Source organism: Micropterus dolomieu, linkage group LG23 (assembly GCF_021292245.1).
Source record: "Micropterus dolomieu isolate WLL.071019.BEF.003 ecotype Adirondacks linkage group LG23, ASM2129224v1, whole genome shotgun sequence".
Taxonomy (NCBI): domain Eukaryota; kingdom Metazoa; phylum Chordata; class Actinopteri; order Centrarchiformes; family Centrarchidae; genus Micropterus; species Micropterus dolomieu.
This window is the reverse complement of record NC_060172.1, coordinates 25,854,884-25,881,056: the sequence shown is the minus strand read 5'-3', so window position 1 is coordinate 25,881,056 and position 26,173 is coordinate 25,854,884. Positions and strand designations below refer to the sequence as shown.

The 26,173-nt window shown below is 38.1% G+C and overlaps 1 protein-coding gene across 5 annotated transcripts; it reads left to right on the top strand.

The window, feature by feature from the left end:
• The first annotated feature begins 808 nt into the window (after positions 1-808).
• Positions 809-24,056, top strand: LOC123962784 (androgen receptor-like). Of its 5 annotated transcripts, none has more exons than XM_046039123.1 (10): positions 809-2,046; positions 7,683-7,834; positions 7,994-8,110; positions 10,642-10,677; positions 11,044-11,052; positions 13,567-13,845; positions 17,405-17,549; positions 20,313-20,443; positions 20,565-20,716; positions 21,264-24,056. In XM_046039123.1, exons 1-10 carry the CDS (start codon positions 899-901, stop codon positions 21,420-21,422), a joined length of 2,328 nt encoding a protein of 775 aa, XP_045895079.1. In that variant the 5' UTR covers positions 809-898; the 3' UTR covers positions 21,423-24,056. The 5 variants fall into 5 exon arrangements, with proteins under 5 accessions (XP_045895079.1, XP_045895077.1, XP_045895080.1 ...); XM_046039121.1 differs by having other exon boundaries at positions 815-2,046; positions 7,680-7,834; XM_046039124.1 differs by lacking the exon at positions 11,044-11,052 and having other exon boundaries at positions 816-2,046; positions 7,680-7,834.
• Positions 24,057-26,173: the final 2,117 nt, after the last annotated feature.

Sequence of the window (26,173 nt, the reverse complement as noted above, 5' to 3'; positions counted from 1 at the left end):
TATCATAGGTGTCATTTACACTGGGGACGCTGGGGACATGTCCCCACCACTTTTTGAAAGCACTTGCTAAAGGTTTTCTGAAAATTAGCTTGCAACAAGAAATGTTTAAAAACAAATAAAGATTTTATGAGAAAGGTTTACTTGCACATTAGGAAAACATGAAATGCAATGTAAATAAAGAAGAAACAGGTGTGCCTCGCTGATTACTGTATTATATTGTATTATTATTATATTTGATAATATTTTTATATTCTGAATTATCACCGGCCACCAGAATTTTGTTTCCCCATAAATTGGTGCAGAAAGTGTCTCTAGAATACAGGAAATTAAGAGTTTAATGCTCAAAATCAATGAATATTTCTTCTAAATAACACTGGAGTATCTTCTTGTCTTGTTCTCATGACTCCAATATTGTACCCCAAATCTGAGCCCTTAAATGTCCCCACCACTTTTCAACACAAAATGACGCCCTTGTTTGATCTGAACAACTTGAGACACAAAGGGCAATATAACATAAATGAGGGGTTCGGTTTTAGCCTACAGACATGTCACGTTGATACACTGATAATCGTTAATCATCATCTCTGTTCCACACATCTAAACATGTTGCATTTGACAAATTAATCATTAAACGGCCCGCTCTTCTTTCTGTGCGGGAAGGTGCAGATGTCTGATGGGTAGCCTACAAAAGTCCTTTCCTGAATTCACTTTTAATCAAACCTAGCTTGAGCGCCTCTGACTCTGAACATCTCAGTTTAGGAGGAGTTTGTGTCTCCTGTAGCTCTCCCAGGACCTTTACCACAACGCTTTTCACAACGTGAGAGTTACAATTACTGGGACCTGTGGATACTTTAGTCGTGCAAAGTTCCGGTCTCTTGGCCAAATAAATTTCTGGGACATGAGCCAAACTAGCCGACAGATATCTTGTAGCAACATTTTTCAAGGGGGGGAGAAAATAAAGTCAGCCGACGTTGTGAGCATTCCCAGCATGGAGCTAAAAACTGAAGAAAGTCGGGTTCATTTCAGTAAAAGCTCAATAGGAAACGGTTCCGGCAGGCTGAAGGAGTCAGACAATGCAGACGCGATCATTTACGGATCCGGACACGTTAATCCGCCTGCCTGTGACATGGAGAAACACTGCTGTCAAACAGCTGCTGCTCCTCAGGAGGAGTTGTTGAAGGCAGACTGCCGTGTGGGCGACAGCCGCTCTTTTTCTGCCTGCGCCACAATCTCAGAAACAGCCAGGGAGCTCTGCAAAGCTGTGTCCGTGTCGATGGGACTGGCCACGGAGTCCAATGACACGAGCGACATGGAACCCACTCTCCCCCCGTTTGTTGCAAATGACCAAATGGGAGGAGAGTACTTGTTTGGAGTCGGAGCTGTGCCTCTAAACTGTCCCGGAGCACAGTACCTGTGTCCCGACCGAGATGACCGGCTTCTGCAAGGCCAAAAGCAACTGGTGGAAATGTTCAAAAGTTCAGAGACTACTGCGCGTCTGCAGGACCTCATCTCCACTCGGACATCTGTGGATGATCAAAACTTCACACTGTGCAGGACTGATGACATAACTTCAGATGAGATAGATCATCTGGACACGGCGCGTGCAGCCTCTTGTCCTTATGCCTCATCTGCGCCAGGCAATTTGGCACACTTCGGCCACGCGGCTCCAGAGAGGCCGTACCGAGTCTACAAGCCCGCCGATGAGGGGAGAGACTTCGGGGAAGCCGTGGAGAAGTTCGGCTTTTATCATCCAGAACAATACAGCGTCAAAATCAAATCTGAGGACAGTGAATCTGCCGGGGCCTTGTGGGGCAGTAATTACACCTTTAATGACAAGCACAACTCTCAGTGTTGGGGTTCGAGGCAGTGCACGAATGCGCACAGCACTGGGGCCACCACCGCGTTCATATGTAATCCATATGAAAGAAGCGCCATGCGCCCTGAGCAGTGGTACCCTGGCGGGATGCTGAGGCCGCCATATCCCAACTCCAACTACGGGAAGACTGAAGTCGGCGAATGGCTGGATGTCGCCTTCAATGACACCAGGTAAACCATAATAATAATAATAATTAAAATAATAATAATAATAATAATAATAAAATGTATCTGAAACAATGTTTAGGGAGAAGTTAGATGAGTTTGCTGTGACACCTCGAAGATATTACAACAAAAATTAGACTTTAATTTAAATTCAATGCTTCATTTCTCAAATCTGACCACAGTCTGACAATTAACCTGACTCAGACATGAATTTTAGGATTCTGCCATCTGTGGAGGTACTCCCACATAAACCTGATCTTTATGGCCAAGTGTAGATGGACTATCTGCTGGGCAGTAACAGCAATACTTTATCATACAATAACCAAACTTCATCACAGGAATAGATATATTTAATCTTAACATTCATCCTACCTTTTTGTTTATTCCCTATGAGGTTTTGTTTAATGAGTAATGCCAATTAATCCATTTATTCTACACTTGTTTGTTTTTTTCAGTTAGAGACTAAAATTCAAACTGGACAGAATTTAAAAAGCATTTTCAGGCTACTTTCAATAAATACCTTGAGCTCAGTTAACTGAAGTTGTAATGCATTTTAAACAGATTTAGGAATGTATTTGGTTGTTTTACATAGTTCACATTTTAGATTAATAGACTCAGATTTCATGTTTTTATTTAAAAAATTACTAAGTTTTAAAATGAAGCCCCTTCAGATTATATGAGAGTTGAAGCTGCCCTTTCTCAAATACATTTCCCACATTGTAAAGATTGCCAACTTTGGGAGGAAAAAAAGGACTAAAGTAATAGGCTAATATCTGTAAGGTTTTTTATACATCACATCCATAAAGTGCTGCTCAAGAATGCTTTTTTTTTCATAGCATGTTTGGTGTCCTTCATCAAACAAATAAATATTGGTTTTGTCTGTAGGGCACCTGCTCATAACATTAATTTGAACACGGATGGAGAAGGTGTGATTCTATTCTTTAATAGGGCTAAAAGTATTTATTGTTTTCTGACGTACGGCTTTGTTTGTAAGCAGAAGAAAATATTATCGCAAAATTTGTTGGATAATTTCATAAACTGCTTTATTTATTTATTTATTTATTTATTTGGAGTCAAGAGCAATTTTATACATTAGTTGATCATTTTACAAACGTTTCCAACGGTTCAACACTCTATAAATTTGAGGTTCTTAAATATTACTCAACACATTCTAACTTACATTTACGTGGTGTGCCAAATCTTAGTATGGCCTCCAGGAATACAAAGGATGCAGATTGGACATGTTGACTGACAGCAACAAGGTACCATGTGCACAGCAGACAGATGTGTCATGCAGCTGACGTCATCATGCCCTCCGACTGTCTGGGATTTCACTGAACTGGTGAATGATTGCGAAGTCTGACGCCAAAGTCTCTGGCAATCAGAGTTCAGTACACTGGGACCCTGTACAGTTGTGTATGTTCAGTGAACCACTAAACCAGAAACATGTAAGGCAGGAATATAGAGGATGCAGAAATCAGTGGCTTTCTTAGATGCAACGACGGTGAAACCACCAGCTGCAAAATTACATACAAGGCACTGCTCTTCCTCCAAACACGTGGAGGTATACCAGCATGGCCTGCCGGATCTAGTGAGCTGTGTCTAACTTCTTCTGCTTTGAATCAATATCAATATAAATCAATATTCCCTCATGTCCTGTGGCTTGTTCAAATCCTATGGCAGGTTTACTGAGTTATCTGGACAATGTTGCCAAAACCCAGAGCAGGTCGTTGATCTGCTCTATATTACAGTTTTAATCAGTTATCCAGAAAAATGTACAAGGTAGAGATTTATTTATCATTTTACCTCACAGTGTTGTATAACGAGATTAAGTTGTTGTTCCCTAACAAATTTTATATATAAAAACGACTGGATATACACTACATGGGTTGATAAATTACTAGTCATATTAATAAAACAATTTTACATAGTGTAGTGCTGAGGATAAAGTTAGTCCCAGCCTGAGGGAAGAAGCTGCTGTGCAGTCTGGTGGTACGACAACAGATTCTTCTGTATCTCTTGCCAGATGGTAGCAGGGTGAAGAAGCTGTGGCTGGGGTGGGTACTTTCTTTTAGTATCCAATGATCTTCTGAATGGTTTTAATCACCCACTTCAGAGCCCTCTGGTCCTGGGCCGTGCACATTCCAAACTTGTCAAAGCGCTTCATCCGCATGGGGTTGCAGGACGGTAGTCTTTCAGGCTGGACACTGCAGACTTTGTAAAGGGGGAAATGCACATTTGAGTGTATATCTACCACCTGATCTCCATTGAAATAAACAGTTAGAGGTGAGCTAGGTGTCTACTGTTAAATGCTGCCTACAGATGCATTTTTACTACGTAACTCAGAAAGTCCTGCTTGTAACTTGGTAGGGCCGCTACCGTCACGGGCCCCCTGTACAGCTGCACTGTTTGCACTGTCTTGTGTTGAGCTCATCTGGTAGAGTGGCCTCACACATGATGGGGGCGCTCTTGCTTCTCTAGCCTGTGATGTTTTTATTCGCCTGACACATATCTTTGGTGTTGCAAAGGCGTCAATCTCATTTTAATATTGGAGGGGACACATATTAAGTTGGGGCTCTGAACATTTTGTGCCTTTTCTGTTGTACTTTATAGTGGACATGTCTATGGAAAGGGAAACACAAAACAAAATCTGTGTGTAAGTAGGCAGGAGAAGCAGGGATATGTGGTCTGATAGACCAAAGCGGGAACAGGGGAGGGCTTTGTAGCTGCCTGGAATATTTGCGTAAACATGACCCTGTGTATTTGTTCCCTTGGTGGGGATGTGGACATGCTGGTGGAATTGAGGTAAAATAGTTCATGAGGTCAGTTTGATTAAAATCACCAGCTAAATAAAAACATCATGTGACTGCTGGTGACTTTATACAGTTCCTGTAGAGCACTTTCTGAATTTGCATCTGGAGGAATATTGACAGCAGCAACAATACACTACAAGATTGCATTTCCCCAATCTGAGTTTGAGTCCCATTTGTGATGTGTGTGTGTTTAAATATCATACAGCTGTTTGGATTTTGTTCCACATTCTTCCATTTGGAGCCTCTGATTAAAACATGACCCAGTCTGAGAAATTAGCTGAAACATGGATTATCATACAATGATACAATAATTGTAGCTACAATCAGTTTCTCTTGGATGTTAGAAAAAATAAATAGGACAAAAATCAAAACAAAAGAACAATAAAGCTACGATGATCTGCTACTCATTTGCAACAGGCTGATCTATGCCACCAAATTGCTATAGCATTTCTCCTGCATTGAATAAGCACCTGTTGCTTTGCCTCTTGTTTCTGCGGCTGTGTTTAGGCTTTAACTAACAGAATGTGTGCCTCAATGTTATTGGCAGAAAAATACAATGCAGTAGATAAACATGTTGAAGTTTCACCCAGTCTGAACATGTGGAATATCAGCAGTATGTAGTTCACTACACATTACAGTGTCATTTTGGTCACGTGTGGCAATGAAATGGCACATCTGGCTGAGCGTATATGGAAGTTAGTAGAAGTTGTAAGACTGGTAATACTGGTCTGTAACCCCTCTGTAGGCCGCATTAGAACTATCATGCCTAAAGACAGAACATTTTAACCAAACACTTTACTTTTTTCTAACCCATCCATATCCAAGTATACATTTGGGATAAAATGCGGTTTCCAAGGAGCCTATGGTTGCAGCAGTTAAACAATTAAACACTAAACAATGCAAAACATCAAATATGCAACATAAAACGTAACAAACTGAGCATCTGTGCACAACATAATAGTGCAAGAGACAAATACTTAAGATAAGATAAGTTAGATAGTTAGACAGCTAGTTGGTTTTGTTTTCTTCTACATGTTTCTTGTATGTTCTTTTTGGTTTACATTTCTTTGTTTAGAGTTTCCTGCACTTTACACCAGTACACCAGCAGTCCAGTTTTAGACGGAGGTGTTGTTTCCTGGAATTGTTCTGCCAAAGAGTTTTTAGAGTTTTTGACCCATGGGCTGGGCTTAAACATATTTTTAATTGTCACACACACAGACACAAGTGATGCATTTACCTTTGAAAAACAATCAGTTTTTAAGTATCTTACAGGGGCTTTAGCAAAGAGCGGAGTGAGAAGTGGACCTTGTATGCCTCAGATTTCTCTGTGTGTGGAGTGAAGTGAATATCCAGAGTGGGAGTGGGAGCAAAGCACTTGCCTATGAAAAGTGAGAGAAATGGACAGTAGAGGAATTCAAAAGAAGAAAGCATGTCACTGGTAATATTGGTGTTCATAAAGTATATGGGATCTATCTACAATCCCGTACTTGGCCTGAAATTCATCATGCTTGACTATGCCGTATGTTCTCTGACCAAAGAGGAAAAGCAGTCTGATACAAAATAATTCAAAATGAGCTCCAACTTATATATGCGGGATATATATATATATATATATATGTCCTGTGTGTTTTTATATATATATAAACACACAGGACATTAAGTTTTATTACTTTAACTACATTTTCCTGATTATACTTACATACTATTACTTAAGTCATTTTCAATGCAGAACTTTTACTTGTCACAGAGTACTTTTACAGTGTAAGCATGCAAGCCTGGAAACTTTGTGTACAGCGTTGTGTGCTTGAGCTTTCTGTTTTCATTCATTAGAAAATAGTTTCACACAAAATGGTTCAGTGAATATACTGTAAAGTATGAAAGTATCTTTAATCCATGCATGTTTGTAAGTCCACACTTCACACCTCGTCACAGTACTGCTTAGTCTTAGATTCTCGATACATAAATACCACACTTGTTAAATTGTTCATCAACCTGGAATGAAACAACAGACATTGAAAGTCAGAATTTTCTAGTCACCCTTGCTGGTTTAAAACTTTAACTTTTATGAAAAAATAAAAATAATAAAAAGTTTCACCTTTTTGCTTTTCTGTGGTCTGTTGAAAAAGCAATCTCGATTTTGATATGACCACCTGATAAATAATAACTTCTTATTTTGATCAACACCAGTCAGGTTCTTCAGTTAAGCTTCATCCTTGTCTCTTTTACACTGGACCTTGATATCTAAGTTTCACGTCACTGGGGCAACATTATGTCTGAGCCTTCTCCAATCTCTCCGTGTTCAAGGCTGAAGCTGGGTGCCCATTGTACACCCACAACCTGGCTATGGCGTTGGAGCTCAAATCTTTCCCACACTCAGTCATCACACTCTCTGCCCTCCTTAAATCACAAAGGCCTTGGCACGCTTGTGGGGAATGAACAGTAACTGCTTTGGTTACAGTCAGGACAATATTTAACAAGTAAAAACCAATTATGGACTTGCTGTGGTATATGAGTTCAAGGTTAGCCTTTATTTGTCCCAAATGGGCTATTAGATTAACAAGATAATAAAGTCACACAGAACACAAAATGTTGTGAAATGAGTTAAATACCAAATAATAATAAGATGCTGTGCAGTGACCCAGCTGATACATCCAAGTAAAGGGACAATGGGTTCTCATAAACATATATTGACAGATATAATACCAAAATGACCATCAATCAAAACTTAGTCATCAACAGAAGATCAGCAAGTTGTTTTTGGATCATACATGAGTGTCCTGTGAGCTGTTCATGGTTTATGTAAGTCCTATTTCATGCGTTTGAAAGCAGGTTCGAGGCTGGCAGAGAGCACATGTTCCCCATGGAGTTCTTCTTTCCACCACAGAGAATGTGCCTGATCTGTTCAGACGAGGCATCTGGCTGCCATTACGGCGCACTCACCTGTGGCAGCTGCAAGGTTTTCTTCAAAAGAGCAGCAGAAGGTAAAGTTTAAAGGGGACCACTTTGGTCCAATATATTAAAATTGATGCTAGTTTGCAAGGGGTAACCTGTTTTATTTAAATTAGAATGATGTCTGCACATCCAGTGGTTTATGTTTTCGATCCTTCAGCAAGTAACGTGTGGCTTCTCTGTCCATGTAGGCAAACAGAAATACCTGTGCGCAAGCAAAAATGACTGCACTATCGATAAGCTAAGAAGAAAGAACTGTCCGTCGTGTCGGCTGAAAAAGTGTTTTGAAGCTGGAATGACTCTCGGAGGTAGGATGAATTTATGTTCTAAAATCTGCTTTAAAAGAAACAATTATAGTTTCTTTTATTTTATTGCTGCAGTTTATTATAGCAATACTAACCACTTTTCCTAGTAATACCTACTATCATCAGTGGCGTTTCAGACATTGGATGTGTGCAGTATGAATATGGGTTTAAAATATATACATTTGTGCAGTATGGACTACAAGAAACACTGTGCGCTACATACTGTATGAACAAAGCACACTACAGAGAAAGTGAAGTTGTAAAAGTTAAACTATTAATGGTATCCCAAGTACTTTATTCTTTCTACACTGCACATCTTAGCTGGCTCTCTTCAATTGGATCATCATCACGATAGGGGATGTTACTGATAATCAAGCCCCTGACTGAGCTGCCATGCAATTTAGACCTATTTCATTCACTTCTCCTTACTGTCACCCAGACCTGTTTGTCATATTAGGCTGTAAAGATTGACATGTAGTGGACTAATTTTAGCCTTGTGTTCAATTTTCACTCTCTTCCATTTTCTCATTCTGTTAACGGTGAAAATTGTACTGGAAGCACAAAGCTGACATGAGACATGTGAATTAAAGCTGCAGACATGCTGGCAATTTTGCCACCAGTCACTGACAAACCCATGGAGGGAAAATGTGATCTAATGCTGTGATTGTAAGGAAAAAGGCACACCTTTTCTAGTTGTGGCTAAAAAGAGCCTCCTTTCACTTATGTTCTCATCCTAGACATGTAATTCATTCGCGGCATTTCACAGGAAGATTTATGACAATCCTTTTTGGAAGTGGAGGCGGAAAAATGACACATTTGGTCTTATTATCCCAGAGGTTATTTAGGTTATATCAATTTAATGATAAACTCTGCATTATTAGATCGTGTCATTAAGATGTATTATTTGTTTCCCTCCTCATAGTTTGGAAGGTCCGAATCTTGAGTTTGGCATCTGTTGAAGATTGGACAAAAAATAATTATTTAATACTGCTCGAAGGTTTCTTTTTAATAATTTGAATTTCATATTATTCCTGGAATGTTAATTAAATTCCCAAAAAGAAGCCAAGGAAGAAGTTTACTGTGTTCAAACCATGTTAGCAGTCTCATTTTGCAGCAACATGAAGGAGGCTCACTGCACATCTGCACTTTGGCTTCCTGTGTGGAAATGCAAATACACTTCTTTTTTTTATCGCACTAACTATCATACTAAAACCTTTCACAGTTTAGGACTTCAGCCCCTGACTTTCTTGGAGCTGGATGCTTTCTTCATGAAGCTCCCAGAATAAATTGTGTCTCTCAACCAAAGTGTACGTCTTGATACACACGAGACATGCATCAAAAACCACTTCAGCTACCATTTAACTACCAGTGACTGAGAGTTAGCTAATGATTTACAAAAGCTGCCATCCTACTCCAACATCTTCATGGAAAAGGGCAGTGATGTAGGACTCTCCTGGCGTCGTTCCATTGCCAGTTTAAATATATAACTTATTCAAAAAAATTTAAATATAGATACAAAGTTCATTTCATGGAATGATGCAATTTTTTGAATGAATGACCACAGCTCTTCACCTTTGCAACCACAGCCCAGTGGATAATTATATATATATATATATAGACTTATGTGAGGGGGAGGCTTAATCTGAAAAAAGTCGTTGCCCTGGGGGAACCCAAGTGTTCCTAAATGCTGCAGCGTGTCCTCATCTGTACCGAGGTCTTCTCCCAGCTGGCAGGCACTTCTACCTGCTCTAAATTGCGAAAGAGGAGTGACTCAATACTAAGGTCTATGTGAGCTCAGTCATAGCAAGATAATAATGGGGTAATGCAATGGTACAGAGGTAGTAAAAAGGTAATCTCTATTTCCTTTCCCCGACCAGCGGTCCAAAGCTCAAAGAGAATGAGTTTACAATGATATCAAACCAAAAACAGCAGCAAATCCTCTCACATTGGAAAAGCTGGAAGCAGAGAACGTTATAAGTATTATTTCTTTCTCTGACCGAGACTATTGGCAATTAATTTTTTGTCAGTCAATTAACTGATTAATCAAATAATCATTTCAGCTTCAGTGTAATAACAGGCTATTAATATTCAGTAAGGATGAAAGTCTGTCAATACTAATAGAACAATGTTGGTATAAAAGGTATGTAGTAATTATTGGAGTAATATGAGGCGGGTATTTTGATGAAAGACCTTAACAGTGGGGTAATAACAGAGTAATATCCCTTTAGTCATGAGGTAATATTAGGGTGTTATTTTAATAACCAGTAAATAATGATGAAATTCATCTTCTTCTCCATTACAAACATAAACTGTACAAATTCTACCTCAAACTGTTTTGATGTAATAACAATAAATCAAGACTGAAAAATATAAAATCAGCTATTTTCTCTTAGTTTACGGTTAAGGTTAACAAAGTATAACCATAATTAAGAAATGTATTTATTTGTTACATTCATGGTAATGCAAAACTCCAGAATGATTTTTTTAAAATAAGAAGCAATAAATATGTCACTGAATGTTTTTGCATTTTTCAGCCCTTTCTCGTCATTATCACAGAGAAACTACCATTTGTAAGTAAATATTTATTATTAATTTTACCATAAAATTAAGAAAAAAAAGAGACACTTCATTGAAATGGTCATGTGTATGATGTACAGAGCTCTAATGAAAGTGTGACCAACTGTAATTCATTACAGCTCATTTAACTTTGCTATTTCACTGTGATCTGGTACCGTCCCGTTAACTACGCGACAACCAGAGAGTAGTGGGAAGTGTGACGTTGTAAGTGACAGGTGACTTTGTGCAGGGTTTTATCAGGCTTCTCTCACTTCTTTCCCTTTTTGTCACTCTCTCTGATATACCGCTCCCTCATACCCTTCCGGAAACTTACACAACTTACATCGGTGAGCTAATGATGTAATGACATCTACAACCAGGGCACCAAGGTGAGAGTAAAGTGGGATCTGCAACGGCACACATTACAAAAAGACATTTCAAGAGGAGGTTCGTGGTTTTTGTGCAATTAAGCCCGCACCTGGCAACCTAAAAAGACAGTTACGATAAAGATGGTGATTACAATGATGATGAGACAGGTAATAACAGAGAAGGAAGTGGACCAGAACTGTGAGCACATTCAGCAGAAAATGTCCAATAAATTGAGCAATTTGATCTGAGTGAAAATGGACTTATAATGGATACGTCTGCGGCATATTCAATGGAGGTCAGTTTTAGCTGGAAACAATGTGTGATACTGATGCCTCAGCTCAGTGTGCTGGTCAGCCAACGTATGCCACCTCTTTATAGAGACAACTGACAACATCTTGACTAATGTATTTTTGCTCTGAATGCAATCCATGAGTGTTACATAGGCTGTGCTTGAATCCATCATGTGGATGTCAACCTCCTGTTTATACTGGCATTAACTCAAGCATGGGGATCTTAAGATTAGCTCAATCCGACCTATTTACACTGTTCTTTGTGAAGATCAGATGCCTGCCTTTGTGACAATTGAGAATCCTGGGAGGAATTTTTAATCAACCATTTTTATTCAAACTGTTTGTTATTGGATCAGACAGGGAAGTGTGAGAGACTGCAAATTATCCATCTTATGTCATGTGCAATTTGCTTTCAACCCTGCTACTTTTGAGAGAGAGACTTAAGTCGTGTCTATAACTGGCAATTCAATATTTATCCACCTGAACTGAAAAGTCAGGCTGCAGTTTTAATGAGACATTCTCTACACAGAAGCTGCAAGAGGCAATTGATATAGTTTTGATCGTCCATCAACATTAATATAATGGATTAAAGAAATAATGTGAGTTTTTTAACCTCTTAAAGCTAGAGCATTAACTGCCAAATTAAATAGATTATACCTATTTTAAAGATCTTAATTTGTATACCTATTGTATCACCTGGTTGTTCACATACAATTAAGGCTGCGCTTACTGCAGTGGCTTGGTCACTGAAGTAAGCTCCCGCCTTTCCCGTCTCTTACTGTCTCTCTCCAATAGAGGCAAAAATGCCCCCTAAAAAAGAAGATCTTCAATCACTCAGCACATAGTCATCATTTATATTTGTATGTCACTCACAATCCAGCACAGCTGTCATTCTGAACTAAGACGCTGAGCTGAAGCTTAACTGTCTGCAGCTCTATTACTGGTGGAAATAAAACAGTAAAAATTAAACCTGTTAAAGAACTAAGGAGTTAAATTACTGAATTAATTAATTTAATGTACATGTCTGTCTAGTCCACCAAGTCAAAGACTCGGTTCCAATTTAGTTTGTAAGTGCAGGTTGTCAAATTGAGCAGCTGCCTCAGGAGGTTCAGCATTTGTAGGAAAAGAAATTGCAGCTATGTCACTGCATTGATGGGGGAGCAGGGCTTTTTTTTAAAACTTACAGTCTTTGTTGTTTTTTTGGCATTTTGTTGTCTCTTAATCCTTATATGCTATGTGGTGCTAAAGGGAACACAAATGTAACGCAAATATGTATGATTTAGTGAGTGTTATATTTCAAGGATATCTTTTCAACACTGCAAAATCTTCTGGGGAGAAAAAAATATAATAGTGGGTGGGGGGTGGGGGGTCATTTATACATCTACATTACTAGCAAGCTCTCGCACATGATGACCACAGGCTTTTCCACCAGATGAGGCTCGTCTGTTCAGAGTTTTCTTTCAAATGGAATATGATTCAATATCTTCAAAGCTATTAGTAGATCTGAGTCTGAGTATTGTTGGGTAAAATTGATATTTCCCTTAAAGGGTAACTTAAACCCACAGTTGCAGTATGAGACATTTCTAACATGATTTGGGAAGTAGAATTACATTCATTCACAACACAGTAGTTTTAGTTTAGTTGTTTGATGTTTCCTCTAATGTCCAAAAGACAAAACAATTAAACATGGTTTGTATACTATATGTTCAGATTATGTTATGTAGCAACAATGATGACTTGAGATGATATAATTTTAATTAAAAGATCAGTGCTAATAAATGCAGTGTTTGTATGAGTTAGTGTTAGTATGATTGTGATAATTTTTTGAAAGGGAAAACCCTGTGAGATCGTCACTGGAGCATCGCATTTAGCTGTAATGGGTCCAATTCTGCAAAAAAGATCTTAAAATCAAAGGCAGAAAATCATTCATGGCTCCAGACACAAGTCTTTATAGCAAGTAGAAGCTGGATTCGACAGTCAAAATCAATTAGATGAGTCAAACCTGAACTGAGGGGAATATACTTTGGACTTTTAACTGTTTAATTTTTTTTTGTATAGTGTGCAGTTCAGTGTGGGGAAAAAAAAACATTTGACTGTCATTGAGTATCATTTGCAAAACACATGCAAGTCTGGAGAATTAGACACTGAAGACCAGGCTTGCCTGTTAACTGTTTTTGTGACAAAAAAAGCCTAGCTTAAGTTGTAACCTGTTTAAAAAATAACTGATCTTAATTTATTTTGTAGCACGCAAACTGAAGAAGATTGGACAACAGAAAAACCCTGAAGATGAACATCCTGGTCAGGACCCTTTAGAGGCTATCCAGAATGTCTCTCCTAAATCAGGCCTGAACTTCAACTCCCAGCTGTTCTTCCTCAACATCCTGGAGTCCATTGAGCCTGAGGTGGTGAATGCAGGACATGACTACGGACAACCAGACTCTGCAGCCACCTTGCTCACAAGCCTCAACGAGCTGGGAGAGAGACAACTGGTCAAAGTGGTCAAATGGGCAAAAGGACTGCCAGGTAATTTCTCATTTCAGTTCGTGTTGTCATTTCAAAAAGGTTTTAACTGTTAGGTATTTACAAAAGATAAAAGCAATGTTATGTTAAACCTGCATTAAAGGGATAGTAAGCAGTTCTGCAGAAATTATTGATATTTTGAACTCAACTGCAAAACAAATATACCGCTCCCTTCAGTGCACCCTCAGAAGCTTTTCCCCCCAAATTCATGGTTCCACATTGCCAAAGCGACCAGTGCTACTCTGCTGAAATATGGTAGAATGTACCATCTGCTGGCCAAGGGCATATTAGCCTCAATAAGGTGGCATGTTTTTTGCAGTACTGTAAAAAAAAAAATTGACAACAAGCCTGTCAATATTTAAATATGTATTAAAGCAAAATACTTCCTAAGCCAAAGTCTAAGCCAGCCAGGGGTCGGCAAATAAGTCTGGCATCAGGCCAAATTTTTTTCAAATCATTAGATGGCGGGCCAGAAAATAGTTAATTGATTATTTATGATCCATCATATACTGTGTTCCTTGTTAGCTGAGTTGGTAGTGCACAGGACTCCTGTTTGAGGGGTTGTGTGTTTGATCCCCACTGCTGCTAGTATTCTTTTCCCTACCTTGTCAACAAATTAATTATGAAGAGATTGTTTTACATCAAGAATAATTAATCATGTGCAGGAGTGTGTGCATCTCGGCGATGCACGTCAATTTCCCCAGTATCTCCAGGCAGAGGAAATTCCTGCTTTTCTCATTCAGGGGAATCCAATCTCACATTTTCGTACGGCTTTTTAAGAGGTGTGTCAGGCAAGCCAGAGACTGTTTTGAATTTCCTTCAGAACTTTTCAAAGTAAAAGCTCTCAATTTAACACAAGATAAAGTACTGCTGCAAAAACGATATTGCACTTTTATTTTGTAGGCACAATCACTTAAAAGGAAATGATTATGTGAGTAACTTTTGCTGCTATCATTTATATATACATTATATATTATAGCCTATAGCCGACCACTGGTCTAAGCCATGGAGTATAGTTTACGTATCGGTAGGATTACCCCGAGTAACTTCAACAGTAACAAATAATAAAAAACGTCATCAAACGAACGACCTGCTCTGAGCCACTTTCTCTGTGTTCTATGTACAGACCCAGGGCTATGAAGGAAAACTGGATTTTTTAGAGCCCTCACAAAATGGAGAGCTGAATTTAACAAAAAGTGGAGGCTATTGGGTATTAGAATCGCTTGGTATCCCTTTAAGTGAATTTTTTGGCCACTCAGGGGCAGCAGAAATAAGCCATAAACACAACACTAACTTATTTACACATCCAGCTGACACAAAGCAACATTAGCATTAATTTTGAAGTCATGTTTGTGTCCACCTGATAAATGTAAGTTCAGTGTTTACACTTCATTCAGCCCTGTTTTGCTCTCAACTAATTCATGAGGGAAATGTGCTGTGTTCACCAGCTAGTTGCTAACTGCTGGATAGAAACTGTACAATGGGTTTATGAGACCTTTTTCCACCAAAAACAGCTGCCTGCTGACTAAACAACGTAGATGAAAGCAGCGAGATGGATGTCTCACTGCTTTCATCAACGTTGTTGATGGAATTGCACATTTTCGAGTGGCCTTTTATTGTGGCCAGCCTGAGGCACACCTGTGCAATACCCATGCTGTCTGATCAGCATCTTGATATGCCACACCTGTGAGGTGGAGGGATTATCTCAGCAAAGGAGAAGTGCTCACTAACACAGATTTTGACAGATTTGAGAACAATATTTGAGAGAAATAGGCCTTTTGTGTACATAGAGAAAGTCTTAGATCTTCAGCTCATGATGAATGGGGGCAAAAACAAAAGTGTTGCGTTTACAATTTTGCTCAGTATAGCTCTCATTACATTTTCAGCTGCAGCCCTTTAATCCAACTCCATACGCCTTTTACTTTTGTCAGATAGGGAAAATATAAAATGAGAAAAATAAACTCATACACCTGGAACATCTAACCAGAGGAACTACAGCGGTATAGCTTGATTATTCCCAGAAAATTAAAAATTTTAAAACTACTCAGTTTCAGTTACAGAAAAGCACTGTTCATCTTCCTAAACATTTTGAAATGACTGACAGAAATCTGCATGGATAACGGAAAAATACAATATACAACACAATTACAGGGATTCTTAAATATGTGGAACAGAGGTCTATTTTTTGATAACCATAACAGTTCCTTTGTTGCTACTAACAGTATCAGCCTACACAGCTGAGCACCATGTGGACTTGAAAGGTGGCTGTAAAAAGTGTTGTCCAGATAACAATGCAAGTAAATAAATAGCCTAAGTAATCATAACAATAGGTGGTGGGGGGGTAATAGAGGAATGAGAAACAGGTTAGCAGGAGGGAAAGTTTGAGGGCATCTGGCGGACAGATGGAGAATGGCACTGACTGAAAAGCTTAATAGAAATGCAGGAGCCTGGGGAATGTGGCTGACGAGAAGGACAGAGAGGCAGCTGTTGTGAAAACAAGAGGACTATTTGTATAGCAACATTCATACAGGTTGATAATAAGAAAATAATCGGAGACTAATGCACATTAGAAATAAAAATGATACAGTAAACCAGTAAAATAAAATAAAAAAGATGGGAGGCAGTAAAAATATTTTATAAGATGGATACAATAAAATAAATAGTTAAAATGATTGGTTTGAAGTTTATATTTAAAGATATCAACACTAAACAACAATTCAGAGCATAAAAACAAAAGCTGCTTCACCAAAGTGTCCTGAACTTTGTTCTGTTCTGTGACCCTGTAACACAGATAGTCTGGTGTAAGTAAATATGAAGTTCTTTAAAACAAGTAAAATCATTTTTAAATTATTCCTAAAACTGACAGTCAACAAATGTAAGGACTTTAAATTCAGCGTAATTTATTCTCTATTTCTGGTCCTAGTCAGCATTTAGGCGGCAGACTTCTGAATCAGTTGTAACTGATTTATATGTTTTTGGGGGTAGACCAGATACGAGAGATTGCAATGGTCTGGCCTGCTGGATATAAACTTTGTATTTCTGTGCATATATATATAATATAACAAAGACTAATTATCATATATTTTCCTGGTAGAGCTAGCCAGAAAGGACATCCAGGCACTAAGATCTGAAATAAAAAGAACATCAATTTGTCCAGTGTGATAACAAGACATGGCCACGTAAAGCTGAGTATCATCAGCATAGCTATGGAAAGAGATGCCAGCCTCCGGATGACACCACCAAGCAGTGTCATATTTAGATTAAAACATGGTGGCCCTAAAATCGATCCATGGGGAACCCCACAAGTTATTTTACAGTTTTTGTTTTTTTGAGAAATTATTACCATCTATAGAGACAAAGACCTCCACCTGAGTGATGATGCAGAAAGACCAATGAGTTCCCCCAGTCTATTTAAAATGGGTTGTTTGATACTCAAAGAGTTTGGGTGGAGTATCACTTTAATATAAATGTTCTGGTACTGTAAAACATGTACAATAATTGTTCTTTTAGGACAAAATATGCCATATTGTGTGATATTTTGATGATATTTCTTTGTCCTTAGGTTTTAGAAATCTCCATGTGGACGACCAAATGACTGTCATTCAACAATCATGGATGGGGGTGATGGTGTTCGCACTGGGATGGAGGTCCTATAAAAACGTCAATGGCAGGATGCTTTACTTCGCGCCAGATCTTGTGTTCAATGAGTATGTAGAGCTCTGAATTCTTGAATTCAACTATATTCTCTGAAAGGATTTTATCAGGGGGTAACCAACATGATGTGCTCCTCATTATGTATAGACGGATCAACCCCCAGTGACATACATAATACATCCCTCTCTGTAAATGTCTTTCTCTGTAAATCTTTTTCTCTTTCCATCTCATGCACAAACACAAAGACATCTCTAGAATTTCATAAATGTGAAGTAGAAATGGCAGCAGGCTTTTTAGGATCATGTCCATCCAATTTCCTCCTTAGGCGGTCTTTTGTTGTTGTGAGATTAAAGTGAGTTTTCAGCATTCATACTCTTACAGCCCTGCACGGGTGAAGCTGATTCATATCTGACTATTACTCATGACAGACATCAACAGTGGCCAAACCTATTATGTGCTATCATGATTTGGGCAACATATGTTCATGCTACATACCACATTTGGTCCATATGTGTCCAAGTGTGTAGAATTAGATTATAAAATGTATTAAAAGGCAAATTCCATCATGATAGACATAACTATCCATGTCTGTCATATTTAGAGAAAATCACATACACACAGGTACAGGTACAGGTAGTTTTAAGGTTTTAATATAAAACAAGAGGTGAACAGGCTTGCAGGAGAGCAAGGTAAAAGATATAAAGATGTAAGCAGTCTATACGACAAACAAATCCAAAAGGGGCACAGGCAATAATCCAAAATCCAAGAATCCAAAAGAAGTCTAATAACACAGGCAGAATATCCAGAGAACAGGGAAATACTGGGGATGGCTGGGACAAAGACGACCTGGCAAGGGGAACACACCAACATAAATACACAAGTGAGTAGAGGGTAACTCGACACAGGTGAAACTATTTAGGGCATGGCAGACAATCAGTATGTCTGAAACCCCCAAACCACCGAATCCTACATTTCCCATAAAGCTTAAGTTTTTAGTGTCTTCCGTTAAACCATGTCTGCCTAATAATAGGTCATGTCATTCAAAGTCCTGCCACCAGTTTGTAAATTGGGCTCTCTACAAAAAATCTGCTGTCTCCAAGCCCAAACCAAGATAGACCTGATGACACAGCCAAACATTTTATAGCTGTTTCACAGGCTGAATAATCTCTTTTTCGAATAAACTGAATGCTGAGCACTTTCTGTGGGAATTCAGTGAAGTGCCCCTTTACGAGCTGAATTTTTCTTCATTTTAAATGAAGTTTCCATCAACTAATAATATAATAATATAATATAATATTAATATTTTGCTAATAGACAAGATGACATCTTTTAAAGTATGAAAAGAACATATTAATTCAAAAATAAAGCCAAAATTCAAAAGCACTGATCAGGGAATATCTGGGGATCCACAACAGATTAAAGTTTCAGGCTATGAAATGAAAAAACAGATGAAATGTAATTGTTTCCCCCAAATATTCCATAACCTTTGCTCTTGAAATCTGAAGAATAAAAAGTTTGATATCATGTCAGAAATAGATTTATTCAGATGTGGTGGATCAGTCGTTCAGATTTTGAGGACTGATTTAGTGCTGGTAGAGACCATATAAGATAGAAAGGTGGATAATTTAAGCAATTTGAAAGAAGATTGAGCATAAAGTGTTAATGGACTGAAGTGCTCCTTATCATCTTTCAAATTTGCTTCTTACCGTCTCCTCCAATGCCAAGTCTATCCTTAAAGAGGGGTAAAAACCTGGGTACAGTCATCATATTAGAGACTCAAATAAGGAGTGATTGAAAGATTGTTGGGCTTTTTCATGGAAAATCGCAGGTGCACTTATACACCTCACCTTTATAAAACCCCACACACTCACAGCAGGCATACAGTTGTCTGGTTTACTTTAATTGTTATAACAAGCAGTAGTTCGACATTTTGGCATATTAAGAGCAGGTGCAGCAGCTCAGTGTAGATTAGTTCTAATCCGTGTTTTGAGGTGTGTGTCAAAGCAGCAACGTCATCCCCAATTAAGAACCATCTAGATCACCATCCTTACAAAGCCTCTATATTTTGTTTAGATGAGTTTATCCAGAAACTTTGCAACAATTGGATTATCCACTGACCTACGTATATTTCACATCCATACAACCACATATCTGAAACTCTGAATCCATTTCCAAAAAGATGGGTGACATTCAGTTCCATTTCGTATCGTTTTTTCTTCAATATGGAGCTCTTTTCTGTTGTTTGTAATTGGTGTAATTTCCATATTAAACTTATTTCTTAAATATGCTTCATTTCACCTTCATCTTCACAGCTTAAGAATATATTACAAACTCCTGATTCATTGTAAAAACAGAATAATGTCATATTGCAGGAGATGGCGAACTTTGATCACGATGCCTGTTCTCCCACTCTTCTTCTCCCATGATTGTTGAAATAACAGCAGATTGTTCAGGCATGATGAACATGAAATATTTATATTACAATATTTAAATTCAAATGGCTAAAACATTTTACTGAACTTTAAAGCCATTTTTAGGCTTTAAGGAAGTGATTCTGGTGTAACAGAGTTGTGTGTTTTTAACATCTTGCTCCAGATGTCAAAGATCACACAGTACAAATCTGTATTGTTATAAAGCTAATTCTGTGTGCCCATTATGCCATTAACAGATATGGATCTAACCTCTGACCTTCTTTCCTCTTCAGTCGTTATTCATTACAGAATAAATGCCCAAGGTGCAAAGCAATTTGTGCTTTGCCTCTCTTTGAACATTTCCATTATTTCACATTTCTCCTCCTGACCTTTTTACATTTGCAGACATCGGATGCACATTTCCTCCATGTATGAGCACTGCATACGGATGAGGCATCTTTCACAGGAGTTCTTGCTGCTGCAGATCTCTCAGGAAGAGTTCCTCTGCATGAAAGCCTTGCTTCTCTTCAGCATTAGTAAGTACTCTCAAAACAAACCGCGTCACTTTATCCCAAAAGTGGACTTGCAGTAGAGAGAATAAAGTCAGAAATATAACTGCCGAGCATGTAGTCAGAGCTGTTTTTCTGTTTTAACCAGTGCCAGTTGAGGGTCTGAAGAGTCAGAAGTACTTTGATGAATTGCGTCTTACCTACATCAACGAACTCGATCGCCTCATTAACTATCGAATGACCACCAACTGCTCTCAGAGGTTCTACCAACTCACCCGAGTCCTGGACTCTCTCCAGATGGTGAGATACACTGCTTCTAATGATTTCAAGTTAGCTGTTGTTACATGCACACATTCCAGGCAGACGGAAAAGTTATGGCTACGGCTGAATTATAAGCGTTTGTGAAAGCTGAAGACATCTGAACATGTCGATGCATTTTACCACTTTAGACAAGCAGAGAAAACAGTTTAAAGCAAGAGTTGTAATTCTACTAATTTGCTTGTCCAGTAATTAAATCACAGGGGATGCCATGATTTTAATAACCCACTGAAAAAATGCTGCATTCAAGCAAATACAAGCAGATTCTGATTGATGACCTTAAAATCTAACCTTAGAATCTAATTACTGTACTTCAGAGTAGAAAAAAAGCCTAATGGATGAGTTTAATACCATTCAAAGCTATCCAATAATTACGTTTGTGGGCCATGCCACATGTTTTAGAGGGAGAGCATTAGGTGAGTGTACCTTATTATCATGAGTCATCTTACCTGAGTCATTGTCAAAACACTGCTTGTAGTAAATGTTTGTCAAAATGATGTTGTTTATTTGTGTGTTTCTTCTGTTTCAGACGGTCAAGAAGCTCCATCAGTTTACATTTGACCTTTTTGTCCAGGCTCAGTCGCTCCCCACTAAAGTCAGCTTTCCAGAGATGATTGGAGAAATAATCTCAGTACATGTACCAAAGATCCTGGCAGGTTTAGCCAAACCAATCTTGTTTCACGAGTAGCAGAAATACTTATTTGCACAAAAAAGTGACTCATCTTTGCTGCCTCCATAAACTAACAAAGGTACTGTTTAATTTTAATAACTCTTAGTCCTGTCCTGCAATTATTATACGTTTTTTTTCCTTTTAGCTATAATTGAGATAGTTCAGAACTTTTAAAGCTTTTATTTAAAGCACTGCAAGGCATCACCTGTTGACAGCTCTGCTATTTCTGAGTGGAGAGTTTGTGTTTTAAGCGGGAGCAGAGGTGCTACTTTACATACGCAGAAAGTCTGTAAGTCATGATTACAGCAACCTAAAAGTAGCAGGGTAAAAACATTAACTTTCACATGTGACCTCCACGTACGTACACTTGACAATGTATTCAATACTAAAAATCAAGAGACAGCCCAAAGAGCAGATGAGTATTAGATGACAGAAATACATACTTGTGTCCTATCAACCTACCAAACTATGTCTTTTTAAGTGCTGCATTCAGGTGCACCTACTAAATTCCTGCGTGTGAAGTCACTTAAGTCACTTAAATTTAACATATATTTTGAAAAATATTTAACAAATGGGCAAAATCCTGAAGTCCTGCCATGACATTAAAGTGTCACTTCTTCTGCGTAGAATACTCGAGTCATTACCATGACAATCAGTGTAGATAATTAGTCAAGTAATCCAACTGTAAAACACACACTTGATGCGCAAGATTTACTTGAACAGTGAACAGTGAACCTCAAATCCAAGAATTAGTTGTTAACAGTAAATCATATTCAGTGTATCTTGCACCAAATGAAAATTTTAATTCATGATGCAACTCTGAAGATATTACCACAGTAATACCATGCCTGCATAAAAAAAGCATGTGAAGGCAAAGAAAAGGGATGTGACAAATTACAAGCTTAAAGCAAAAGATTCACTGGTAAAACTGCAACTAAGTCGGCAGCTATAATCCAGAGCACACAGCTCTTCACCCGTCTGCTAGACAACATGGTGTTGACAGCGTCATACTGTTAGCGGCGGTTTGCAGCAACAGCAGGGACTGGGAGACTTGTAGGGACACGAGGATGTAAGCATGGCACCAAATACAGGAACATACTGAATGAGAACTTGATTCAGAGTGCCAGAGATCTTAGGTTGGGGCAGTAATGTTCCAACAGGACAACAAATAGAAACTTAAAGCCAACTCAAAACTGGAAAGGCCTCAGATGTAGAAAGTCCTTGACTGGCCCTGCCAAAACTTAGAGATGAAAACAAACCAAGAACAGTGGAGAATTGTGGAATGCCTTGAAGATATTTGAGTAAATCTGATGAAAAGTATTAATTAATTGAGTTGAATACAACTATCAGTTTCTGTTTCATTAAAAACATTTACCAAGGTGATCAAACGTAAGGCACTTTCTACATACATCTTGGTCTACATGATGCCGAAAGTAGATTAGACTGAAATAGTTTATTTCAGTAAATTAACTTGTAGCAGATCATTACTTCTCTCAGTGCAGCTGCTCTGGGTTTATAACAGTCCTACACAAACAAACCTTCACATTAAGACCAATGCAGAATATCCCACATTTTGTGGGATATTCTGCATTGTTCAATAACTTTCAACATTTTATAACTCTGTAAATTCAACATTTTTTAACAGTTACACATTTCTTTTACAAGCTTGCAGATGTAGTGTCATGTGTTTGTATAACTGTGCGCACAATTTTTAGCAAAGCAATGCATGGACATCCATGTATTCCTCCAAGCACCTGTGTACTGACTGACTGTTGTTGTTCAGTGCATCTGTCAGAAGGCATGATAACATTTCAGTGTACAGTGATAAACTGACTACGACAGTCACTTTAACAGTTTTTTGTAATTGATTCATTGATAAAGCATTTAGAGTACTTTACTTCATCTGCATAAATAAATGTCTTCATATTTCCTTTTTATACAATATTTGCTGAAATGCGAAAAGTAACGGGGGATAAAATGGAATTCAGTAGGAATCCGGTCATCCGTAAGACTTGACTCCACCACAACAACTAATTATAGCCCTGACACTTGAATAAATGTGTCCGTTTAGTGTAAAGTTGAAACTTCACGCAAGTCTAATTTAGACATAAGAACCCAGATTATATAGTTTGTATGCCCAAAAACAGAACGAAACAGCGTATAATTCTTACATCTCAATCTATTCCAAAAATTCTGAAATAGATATCTATCAAGCCTTCTTACATTTCCTGAATGCACTATATTGTAAGACTGTTGTTACACTTAACATTTTGTTACTCTTTATCCTTGATGTGATTTTTATGCTGTTTTAGCTTTATTATGCATTACATATCTCAATGGCCCACGAAGATGCCCTTGTACATTTTTAATACTAATATGTTTTAATCACAGTAGGCTACAGTATTTGTACTATGTCATTTGACAAAAGCTGGTATGTGCCCAATGTACTGCATATTAACCTGGTTCTTTGTACATGCTACAGTAACTGTATATATTGATTAGTTTAATGTCTGTTTTGGTGTCTGAACACTTGACTTTTAAAGCCATCTCTTGTATGATTTATACCTTTTTGTGTTTTTCAATGTGTTTTTCCAAAAGGTATAAAGCTAAATCATCTTTTAAAGGCAAATAAAAATGATTCTGAAGATGTGATACAAGTTTGTTTGAAAGCTCAAGCTGTTACATTCTAAGGTCTAGAAGTCACCTGGACGCAACATAAGGTGTGGCTCCCCACTCTTCCCACTCCCAAGCAAGGCCAGAGAACAAAGGGAATTACAAATTAGCAGTTTTATTTTATTCAGAGATGAGCAGTGCCCAAAATAAGAAACAAAACACTCTGTAACCTAAAACTTCCCTAAACCAAAACAAAATGCAAATAAAAGACAAAGATCTAACCTAGGCTTCTAATACAAAAAACAGGAGAAGGTACTCAAACAAAAAAATACACTTTTCTTTTACAATGAATATCAATCTTTTCATAAAATATAATATTTATTTTTCGGAAATATATAAAGTCATAAGAAATCTTCAAAATCTAATCAAAATAATTTGGTTCATAAAAAAACACAAAATGAATGACAAATGCTTTCAGTTTCGTTATAAAAACACACTTTTCCTCAACATCAATCCTGAATCTTAATATAACTGTTGTTTATTTGATATACATATTATAGCATTAAGTGCAGCGGTAAAGTCAGATCCTATTTACACTGGGGAGAGGATAGTTCGTCCGAAAGTTGGCCGCTGTATTTATTCCCTACGCAGGTTATGGAGCTCGATTTGGCTGTGAGGGTGACTCTGACCAGAGTTGGATACGCTGAGGAGGGTCTAGTTACGGAAGGTGAGATACTCTAAGGGAGGAGAACAGCTGACAGTGCAGGTTGAGAGATAAACACATGACAAAATATGACCCCAGGGTCATAACAAAGCAAAACTCCGAATACAGGTTATGTCTTCTTTGAATGAAAATGAGATACATTCTGGGAACAAAACAGGTGTGAGCCATACAGAGGCTTAACTTTTAATGCCTTTTAATTGGTTGGATTCTAACTTGCATACACTGTGCAACAGCTGGGTAAGAGGAACAATTAAACATGGAAAAGACTATTTTTAATAACATTCAAATCTTGGTAACACATAGAGACATAGACTGTTGGTAAGCATGATCCTGGTAATAAAGTAACCTAAGTATCAGGTGGGACATTCCCAAATTAAAGCAGCAGTGGAATACATAAATACATGTTTAATTCAGCTTGCACATCAAATAAACAGTGTGCTTGCTTTAAGGGAACTCACATTTTTTGTCCTTGTGCTGGCCTGTTTGAGTCTCGCACTTGGCTGCATATTCAAGTTCATTGGCAATCAGCAAGGGAATTTCTGCCAGTCGGTGACATGGGCCAACCAACCACCAAGTCCACTGCTGAGGCTGGTACAGAAGATGTTAGAAATTGAGGTACATATTGGCAGTTTTAAATGTGGACTGAAGAGGGCCGAGGCGAGGAGACAAGACTCTGACTGGCAGTAAAGGTTGGAATGTGTTGAGAGGAGTGGATGGCAAAATAAATACAATGTCCCATTGCAAATGGGGTTTCGAAACTATAGTGAACCACTGAGTGCGTAATGTTAGGAACCGTTATGTTCCTCTCTCATTTTAAGTGTTTTAGGTGGGAAAGTTTAACATAACTTAAGTCTTTAAATTAACTGGCATTTTAAGAAGACCTCGCTTCCTAAATTATATGCTTTTCCTGTTAAAACAGGATATTTGGAGGGAAATAAGTAGAGGTCAAACCTCATGGAGCCACATGACCAATTAACTGCCCCTCAAAGGCAGGATGGTTACAGTCATAATCAGGTGGCTCTATGATGTTTGTTTCAGTATGCTTCACCACAGGGGATGGAGACACAAAGAGACAGAAAGTCCAAGAAATTTACATCATGGACATTTTTAATATTAGCCATGCTGTTAGCATGGCTTTAGGTGGGTCCACCACTGAAATATCTCTAAATGTTATGGATGGATTTCTATGGCCAAATCTATCACCAAATCTCTGTAAAATTACTCTCATCAGTTTTTTTTTAAGTGAATGACTCCAGTTTCACAATGTCACAATAACATGTTTCTAAAATGAAGCTGTACAGAGATGATACACTTCTTAAATTTCTTATGCATTGCAACTCTGCTAGCTTCTCTTGCACTTTGGGTTTGTACAAAACATAATATCTTGAATTCTTCTTGAACAAAAAGATAAGCTCACAAAATTTTAATTTTA

What these genes read in the sequence shown, in the direction of transcription:
- LOC123962784 (XM_046039121.1), top strand. Translation starts at nt 899, where the DNA reads ATGAGCCAAACTAGCCGACAGATATCTTGTAGCAACATTTTTCAAGGG. An exon ending in CTTGCTTCTCTTCAGCATTA is followed by an intron (nt 20,444 to 20,564) that starts GTAAGTACTCTC and finishes TGTTTTAACCAG; the next exon opens with TGCCAGTTGAGGGTCTGAAG. An exon ending in TCCTGGACTCTCTCCAGATG is followed by an intron (nt 20,717 to 21,263) that starts GTGAGATACACT and finishes CTTCTGTTTCAG; the next exon opens with ACGGTCAAGAAGCTCCATCA.